The following is a 9,353-nucleotide window of genomic DNA, read 5'->3' as shown; positions in this document are numbered from 1 at the left end:
GTCTGTGGGGCAGTGGGCCACAGCAGGCAGGTCCCACTCTGCACGGCTCGAGATATGCGAGCCATGGCGTTTCTGACTCTCAGAGGTCTCTTGGCTGTGGCCATAACGAGGCTGCCATTAGGGGTTCTGCGTGGTGAGCGGCAGCGAGGCACATCCCAAGGGGCTCCCAGCCCCTTGCTCCCTTCCCCCACACACAGTGGGAACAGTGACCGAGCCAGGTCAGGCTGACTGTGTGGTCAGGATCCCCGGGCGCCTGGTGAGGAGCAGGAAAAACAACTGACCCGTCCTGCCGGGACAAGCGTGGCAGCCAGCAGCTCGGCTGCACCGGGCAGGGGCTGGGAGGAGGCAGGAAAAGCGGCTGTCACGGGTGGGTGGCACAGCGCAGTGCTGCCCACCGAGCTCTCAGATACTCCCTCAAAACATTTGTGCTGTTTTCCTCAGCTTCCCTGAGCCCAGCCCTGTCTGAGCTTGGGACAGGACCTGTGTGGTGCCCCTGTGGCTCAGCCCCATTATAACCCAGGCCTCAGCAGCCCAGGTTTATAAGGGCACAGCCGTTTCTCTAGCGAGCAGGGACGGCAGGGCCTGACAGGAGATTTGGGGAAGCAGGAGGACAAAAGGAGAGGTGATCACGGGAGAGGCAAAGAAACGGAAAGTGGCTAGCTGGAAAGCAGCCAGACCTAGAAACTCGGGACTATGGACTGCAAACTTCCAGCACGGCATCTCTGCCTGCGGGGCCCAAACATTGGGCCCTGTGGGGCATTGAGCAGGAGCCTGTGACTGCCCAGCCAAGCTAAGCTGCCAGGTTGCTCTCTGCCAGCTTCGGTTTGGGCAGATGGCCCTCTTGCACATAAAGCCCAGGCAGGAGTAATGTGCTGGGGACTACTCCCCAAAACCAGTTTGAATTTGGCCACCCTGTTTTCGAGGGGAAAAGAACATCCATCCACTAGGGCTGATCAATCCATCCAGCATGCACTGCTGGCTTTTTGGGATGGCGAATGGTCCTTGGTCTGTTTTATTTACTAGTACAGATAGAGCCAGCCTGCACTAAGCCACGGCTGCTCTCAGCGTATCCTCAGGGAGGGCTGGAGGCACCAGTCCGACATCCTGCACGGGCCCTAGGGAGCAGCTCTGGACACGGGTGCCTGATGGCTCTGCAGCCCAGTCAGCTGCTGCTGCTGCTGTCCGCCCTCACAGCGGGCAGGGGTCTGTCTGCTTCCCTGCCCCAGCTGGGAGGATGCCCTTGTGTCACACAAGAGCTCCCCGAGGGCTGGAGGTGGAGAGCTAGGGGAGGAAGAGAAAGGTGTTCTGCAAGCTGAATCCAGATGGCAACTGTCCTGGAAGGGATATGGGAGGGTGACATCCTGGTCCCTTTGCACCCACCCCCTTTATGTGGGTTTCTCCCCAGCTCTTTGTGTTTCTCCTTCACTTCTTCAGTTAGCTGCTCTCAGTCCTGGGCTGTCCTGGGCTGTCCTGCTTGTCTTTCCCCATTTATCCTCGCCCACACCAAACTGGCAGCTCCTGACAGTGAGTTTTACACCTATTTGTGTCTTTGCTGTTTTAAATTGTGCACAGGTAATTAATTAAGACATCTGAACTCATGCGGAGTCTCAGTCTAGAGATCCTCCCCAGCATGGAGAGCCTATCTCAGACAGCATCTCTTTTTCCCAGGGATGGGCCAACTGCAAGGGAAAGAACCTCCTGCACGCTCCAAGCTCCCTTCCAAGCAACATCACTGGAGTGGACCTCTCCTTCAACTCCTTGGTTATGCCCCATCGTGGGACTCTCTTGATGCATTTCCCTTCCCTGCGCTCCCTCAACCTCTCCAGCAATGCCCTGCAGGTGCTGAGCCCAGCAGTTTTCTCCAACCTTGGGGCACTGCGTCTGCTGGACCTGAGCAGCTGCAGTATCGCCTACCTCCACATGGATGCTTTCAAGGGCTTGGGAAACTTGCACACACTGCTTCTAAGAAATAACAATCTGCAAGAGCTTGAGGTCCCGGTCTTCCTACCACTGAAGGCTCTTTTCCACCTGGACCTGCAGCACAACACGCTAGTCTCTGTGGACACTTTGAGCCTGCAGCTGATGGAGTCAGTCCCACAGGTCCAGCTGGAAGGCAACCCCTGGGTCTGCAACTGCACCGCTCACCCTCTGCGCCGGTGGCTGCGGCGCAGGCAAGGTGAGCGGGCAGCAGCAGGTGGCAGGAGAGGTGTTGGGCAGGAGGAGCCCTGGGTGCAGGAGTCCTGCTAGATCCTTTTGCTCCACCCCCGGGGCAGGCTCTGGGATGGCTTTCCAGGGATCTCTCCCACACTGTTGAGGGACACAGAACCAAAATGTGTCAGTTCTTTGCTTGCAGTTACATGATACCAAAGATTACAAGGGACAACAGACAGGGTAATTTAGCTACTCTTCTGGGAAAGGGGCTGCATGTACAGTTCAGCCCCTAAATCCACCTTTATGTGTCTATATGGAGTGACCACGTTTTCAAGAGCTGCTGAGCACTCAGCAGCTCCTCCTGTGGAGGAGGATCAGGCTCCAACCCTCTGAGCTTGGCTCCCAGGTGAGAGCAGCCCTGCAACAGTGGGGTTTCTATCAGTATCCATGAATTTGGCATTATCCAGTTAAAAGGAGCCTCCTAATCATGGTCATACACTTGCATAGTTCCTTAGTCAGGGAATTTTTTCTGTGCTTGTGCTTTTCAATGTGCTGAGGGCTGGCGAGGCTGGAGGGCAGAGCCAGGAGCACCTTGCAATGTGTCCCATCAACCCAGGAGCAAGCAGGAAGCACCTTCTCTAAACTGGGGAGGGGATGGAGAAAGAACCCCCCCATCCCACCTTATTCTGTGTCTCCCAGATGTGCAGGTGACCTGTGCATCACCCCCGGGGCTGCGGGGCCGGGAGATTGCTGCTCTGGATTCCCAGGATCTGGGCTGCCAGATGAAGCTGCGGTTTCCTCGGGCTGTCAGCACGGCACAGCAGATCACAGTGACACACAGCAACAGTAAGTTGTGCAGCTACGGGGGCATCCATAAGGTCTAGCTCCCTCCTGGTTCTGTCACCCCAGAGGGGACCACAGCTGGAGACCCTCAGCTCTGCCACCCAGTCCCAGGGGCTCTGGCTGCCTGGCAGTGGCTCGGTGGGGAGGGTGGCCACCACCTGGAGGTGTTTGCTGGCTTTGCAACAAAGGAATTAGCAGATGCCACAGGGCCACACAGAACACAGGCTCCACAGTGATGGGCACCAGTATCAGACGGCCACCTGTCAGTTTTTCCCACAGTGTTCACACAGCCTTGGTAGCCAGCCCTTGGTGAAGAGCATTTATATTGCTCCTAACAAAGCAATCCAGTGCTGGCTGCACACCGCAGGCAGGCACGGGGCTGGCTGCTGAGGAGCACCAGGTATGCCACAGGCTGACATGTCATTCCCTGACGTTTCTTTCCTGCACCACAGCCACCACACCACCCGCTGGGAAGGGGGGAAGGAGCTGGCCGTACCTGGTGGGCTTCCTGGTGGCAGCAATCGGCATCTCCATCCTCATCGCACTGGCTGCCAAGTGCAAGCTCTTCCACAAGAACTTTGCCAGCTACCGCCACCGACCGCTGCCTGAAACCAGCTCGATCGGAGACAGCCCCATGGAGGATGGCAGCGGCTGGGGCAGGGGGCCCCCCGGCCCGAGGGGGCGGGGGGGTTTTTCACCCCATGCCTGGTGCTGCTGACCTGCAAGCTGAGGATGACGATGGCTTCATCGAGGACAATTACATCCAGCCAAGTGAGCAGCTGCCAGAGGCAGAGGAGCGGGAGTCACACCTCTCCATCTGAGCCTGCAGCCCAGCCACCACTGCTGCGGCCTCCCGCCGCCCCCCTGCTTTCATCCCCTTCCTGCCCATTCTCACCTGCCCTTGGATTTTGGGCCCACACGGCTGTGGGCAGGACAGAAGGAGCTGAGAGGAGAGGGGAGAAGGGGTGGGCTGGGAATGGTGATGGAGGCTGAAGGCAGCTGGCCTCACAGTGCCCAGCATGACACCAGCAGGGCTGCACCAGCACAGGGTCACTGGACCCACTGCTGCTCTCCGGGCCCTGCTTGGGTGCTGAGGAGGAAGGAGATGGTGCCTATTGCACCCAGGTAGCCTGGGGGGGTGGGAAGAGGAGCCTGCCCTAGTGCTCCCTGTGGGGTCTTGGGCACTGTCCCCACTGCCCCACAGTGCTGGACACAGCTCTGCTCTGTTCCTCAGTGTATTGTCACTCCAGGGTGTGATTAAAGCATGAATTAACCCTGCCTCTGCCTTCCATGGTTTGTTGGGGCTCTCCCAGCGATGATGCCAGGAGGAAACCCCCAGCCCCACAGCTGGGGTGTGGCTTTTTTTCCACGTGCTTTCAAGGTCCAGAAGTACGTTGCTGGTTAACTGTGCCAATGAGAGAACAGGTCTGTGGCACAATGAGTGCTCTTGTGCAAACAAATCTGTTACCTGATCTGGCGCAGGCAGCCCTGGTGCCTCACAGAGTTTCTGTGCACTTGTTTCCAGTGCTTCCCACTGTATTCCTTCCCAGATTTCTCTCAGCCCTCTCCAGCAAGACGTGCTAAAAAGGTACTTGGGTTTCCCACATCAGCTCTGCAGAGCTGAGCAAACTTGGTGGTGGCGCCGGTTGTGACATCAGCCAGGCATGTGCATTGGGGTGAGACAGCCCTGTCCCCTGGCGCCCATTAGAGTCCTGTCTGTATCTCTAACTGTGGAGTTATACAAACATTATAATTTTTGCATTCCTGTCATCTTTGTGGTACGATAAACAGCACGTGAGACACAGGTAACTCTATGTTGTTTCTGCTGTAGCTGGTTGTGCCCACATGGGTCATTCTGGAGTTAAAAGCAGGGAACAGCAGCAGCATTCACCCTTAGTAAATGATTCACAAGGCTGGTACCTCCAGCTGGGAAGATTTCCCAGGGCACAGCCCAGTTGTTACCATCCCTGATAGCCCAGGAATCTTTCCATCGTGCTCCAGAGCATGAAGCATCATCACAGCATTTCTTGCAGCCCTGCCACACGGCTAATTCCCCTGTCTCCTTCAGACCTCCATTTCACTGTAAACTCCTTTTTATTTATGGAACACAGGCTATCCCAAAGTAAATAATACACATCAGAGGATGTAAACCAAAGGGGATGACTGGCTCAAGCGCTGGATGTGTGATACAGGCCCGTGGCTTAAAGCACCTTCCAGAGAGGGAACGTGCCGTTTGAAGCCATGAAGAGGAGGAAAATCTGCTGGCTTGTTTTAGTGGTCAGCCAGTTTTGGCTCTTAAATGCCATATTTCTAAACTGAGCTTTACTTTTGCAGTCGCTGCCTCATGTTTTACCTTTTGGGCTCATCTTAACAGGTACTTGTGAAAATCCTGTATATGCTGCAATTTTTTGAAATTTCCAACATCTTTCAGATAAGATGGGAGATTTAAATCTGAAGGCTGGGAAAATGCATTTCATTTATCTTTTGGGAGGTATTTTCTGGGCTTTTCAATATGCTTTGAACTCGTGCTAGATGCGGTATTTTACTTTTAGTCTCAGCAATGTCTTAAAAGTGATAAAAAATATAACTGCTTCTCAGGCTTCTTTATCCAGGATGTCACTCACTCTTGTCCCTCGGTATGTAGTGTTGCTTGTCTACTTTGACCCTGCTGGGAGGCCCACCTGTTTATTCTTTAACCAACTATTTTGGGTGTGCAGGGAGCCCCAGTCCCATGGCAGCCCCTCTCCCCCTTCTCCAGGCAGCTCCAGTGCAAGCAGGCAGGAGCCTGGCAGCTCATGCCAGGGCAGGGAGGGGAAATACATCTGTCATGCAGAGCTGGGAATACAAGGGGGTCAGAGCAGAAAAGGAGGAGTCTTCTCAAGGAGGGATGCCCCCGAAAGGACCGGGGTTGAGGCTGGTGGACGTGAGCAGCAGCAGGTATGCAGGCAGACTGGTTCCAGGCCCTACCGCAGGGCGAAACAGCTTCCCTGTAAACAAACCAGCTGGCACCGATGTAACTCAAGAGGCTTTGTCTTTGTGTGTGTCCCGTGAGCATCTTTCAGGGGCACGGCAAGGTTTTGGGTGGTAAGGGGGACTGGCTATGTCCAGGTCCTCAAGTAGAAGCAGATGCATATGCATCTGGAGGTGGGAGTTGTGTATCAGGAATAAGTACGTGCATTATGGGGGCTGTGGTGGCATTGCCATGCTAGCTGATGAGCCAAAACCACTGTCGCAGGAGGGACCCTGGGCTGTCATGATTTCTGCCCTGAGCTCAGCCTGAGCAGAGGCCAGCTCTGCACAGCCCTGCCACCTCCTGCTCCACAGAGGGGCCGGCACTCAAGCATCAGCCTTCAACACGGTCAACTTCAGCAAGGCTTTATTATGTATTTCCATACACAACACAGGGACCGAGAACGGAACAAACCAGCACTGCTGGTGCAGGAGGTGAGTCGGTGACTGGGCAGCCAGACACCCAAACCACCATCTTCAGGGACATCCTGTTCGTAGCCGTTACTTCCTCAGGTTGCTGATGTGTCCCCCAAGCGTCCTTTTCTGGCACAATTTATGGGCACTTGGGGGACATTTTGAAGGGGCTATGGAAGAGAGGATTCACAGTGCGCAGTGCAGCGAGCTGAGCACAGTCACGCGTCTTCACAGAAATGCCCAGATGTGCAAAACAGCTGGTGTGCAGGCAGCTGCAGCCTGTCCATGTGTGCAGGTTGGGGGACCTGCGAGTAACCCCTAAAGCAGGGGTGCAGGCAGAGGCGGTGCAGCTTGGCGTAACTGCACGTGCACCGACGCAGATGTGCAGAGCGTCAGCAACAGTGATGGTACAAAACTGTCCAGCTCTGGCCTGTCCCTCCCTGTGTGTGCACAGGGGTCCCTGCTGGACCTGGGGTCAAACAGCCTGGAGGGGATGGCTCTTTGCTTCGCAGAGGATTTAGCACAGAAGGACCTGAGCTTAGTAACACCCTCTGAACTCTTGGGCAGATTAAAGGAAGTGATGCAGAGAGAGAAGGAAACAGCAGTTTAATAAAATCTACAGACGATGTGGAAGTGGCAGAAATGTAGAAATAACAGAGGTCCAGAAAAGAAAAACCAAAATGATGTTCCCATCCTTTGGGAAAATACTCCAAGGCTTCAGGGCAAAGGAAAGCCAGCAGGAGCAGCGCAAGAGCAGATGAATACAGAAGTGCCCTCACGTGAGCTGAGTGCATTGGGGTGGTGTGGTCTGGAGCTACAAAGGGATGAAGTCCTCATTGTCCAGCATATACCTGGTGGGGTTCGCTGATGCTGAACTCTGACACTACCTCCAGGTGTAACACAGACAGTGATTCTGCTGTTACTAAGGGAATGAGCTACCATCCTCTTCCAAATAAATTTGCTGCCAGGCACCAAAAAATGATAGCTCAGTCTTGTTCCACTACAGAGGAAACTTAGCAGATAATGAGCAAAAATAATGGCTGGGGCAGAGCAGCTCAGGTGAGAGGGAGATGGGAGCAGACAGAAAGATGAAGAGGAAGAGAAAGTTGTACAGGAGCAGCTTTGCTAGGAGGTTAGGATCTGTGTCTATGGAAAGAGCAGTGAAATGGTTCATGAGTCTGTGGAGAAATGAGAATTTTGACAGGTATATTAGCCTCAAGTGACAGGAAAATCTCTAGGGGGTGAGGTGTTAGTCTGCCTCTGGGGAAGGCACCTCAGTGATAGACACCTTGTAGAGATAAAACACCAAAATAGCTCAAGATAAGGCCCAAGTGGTAGCAGAAGAACTTTTCTGCCCCGCAGCAGCTGCAGCACTTGGGAGACAGAAACAGCATGGGAACACGCAGGGACTGGGATGAGCTGCTGTGCTTCTGCGGCAGCCGAGGTGCTTCTGCTCGGGAAACACCTGTTGGAGGGCAGCAGTGCTTCCCCCTCACACCGCCCCGGGGTTCCATCATCCCATCACTGTCCCCTGGCAACTGCACCTTGCTGTTTGTGTCTTGTGTGGCTGGAGCACAATGTTGTGATAACAGCCCCAACACACAGTCCAGCACCGATAACCCGTCAGGGCCCTGACACCAACACCCTCTGATCACTCCTTTGATAAACCATAGAAGATGCTGGGCTGCAGAAAGGTAATATTGGAACAGATTCTGGCATTGCAAATGCAAATGGCACTTCATGTGAGGTCCAGCCACGCTGGGGCTCTGGCACACAGAATCCCATGCAAATCCCATGCTCGCTCCCACAGACACACAGGTGCTTCCTTGGGAGCAGCCCCTGCAGCTGTAGCTCCCACTGAGCTCCCTTCACCTGCGCTGCAGGCCTGCTGACACACAGAGTATTTCCTGCCATTTATCAGCTGCTACAGGCTCTGCTTTGCTCTGGGGTCCTGCAGGCTGGGAGGGAGGGGGATGCACAGCACAGGGCATCACAACATGCTCAGCATGTGCCCACCTTCACAGGCTCAGAGGCATGAAGTGCTGGTCCCAGCTGAGACATGGGTCTGAGCTGGCAGCTCTGCACAGAGCACAGCGGGGTTTATATACCACCTGCAGTCGCAGCCTCTCCTGCCAAGAGAGCTCACGACACAGCCCCAGGAACTGCAGGAAGCAAGCAAGTACTGGGATCCCCAGAGGTACAGGACAGGCTCACCTTAACTCTGTGACAGGGGTCACAGCTGGGCGGGCAGCAGCTGTCGCAGGAGGCTTTGTGGAGATAAAACACCAGCCAGGCCCGTGCCGCGCTCCTAATGCGCCAGGTCACAGAGCCCTTCCAGGCACCCAAGTCCCTGCCGCGCCATCAGCCTGGGGCAAAGCGAACGCCAGTCATCTCTGAAAGAAGCACAAGGCACACCGCAACGCTTGCCCTTCGTGGGGAAAGGCCAGCACAAGCCCTGCTTGACGGGTTGTATCCAGTGAGGCTCATGCAGGGGTGTCCTGTGTCAGATCAGGTTGGCCATGCTGGAGGTGGGAGGAAGCCGCCTGTTTGCAGCGAGGCGGCCGGAGATGGTGAAGACGCGGATGTCGCCGGTCTCCAGGCTCCGAGGAGCAGCCTGGCGGCAGGAGGTGCAGAGCAGGTAGAGCAGCAGGCAGAGGAGGATGGCACTGCCGGCAGTCAGGAGGACAACCCCACTGGTGAACATGCTGGCCAGCGGCCGGGCAGGGCTGAGCTGCATGGTTGTGGTGGAGAGGATGGTGAGCACGACCCCGCAGACCACCAGCACCAGGGCACTGAGCAGCAGCATCAGGCAGTCCGAGAAGCCCCCACTCTTCAGGAGTTCAATCTGATCCCGGCTGCGGATGCAGTTCATGTCCTGGATTGCAGAGCTCAGCAGCTGCTTCAGCAGCACGAGCAGGGCCAGGAGGCAGAGCGTG

At 55.5% G+C, this 9,353-nt stretch overlaps 2 protein-coding genes across 2 annotated transcripts in view; one reads left to right on the top strand and one right to left on the bottom strand.

Annotated features, from left to right (window-relative positions):
- Nucleotides 1-1,668: 1,668 nt before the first annotated feature.
- Nucleotides 1,669-3,815, top strand: CUNH1orf210 (chromosome unknown C1orf210 homolog; the record flags this gene model as incomplete). The annotated part of the gene is made up of 4 exons (XM_029083991.1): nt 1,669-2,176; nt 2,851-2,997; nt 3,447-3,662; nt 3,697-3,815. Coding segments are annotated over 4 exons (990 nt in total), but the record flags the coding sequence as incomplete, so codon positions are not given.
- Nucleotides 3,816-8,920: 5,105 nt separating this feature from the next.
- Nucleotides 8,921-9,353, bottom strand: part of TMEM125 (transmembrane protein 125) — a 660-nt gene continuing 227 nt past the window's right edge. Inside the window, exon 1 of the mRNA XM_010163919.1 lies at nt 8,921-9,353. This exon is cut by the window's right edge and continues 227 nt beyond it. Coding sequence (XP_010162221.1) covers nt 8,921-9,353 — 433 coding nt within the window.

This window comes from Antrostomus carolinensis, unplaced genomic scaffold (genome assembly GCF_000700745.2).
Source record: "Antrostomus carolinensis isolate BGI_N321 unplaced genomic scaffold, ASM70074v2 scaffold3923, whole genome shotgun sequence".
NCBI classification, from domain to species: Eukaryota; Metazoa; Chordata; class Aves; order Caprimulgiformes; family Caprimulgidae; genus Antrostomus; species Antrostomus carolinensis.
The sequence above is the reverse complement of the archived record's forward strand: the minus strand, read 5'-3'. Positions and strand labels throughout refer to the sequence as shown.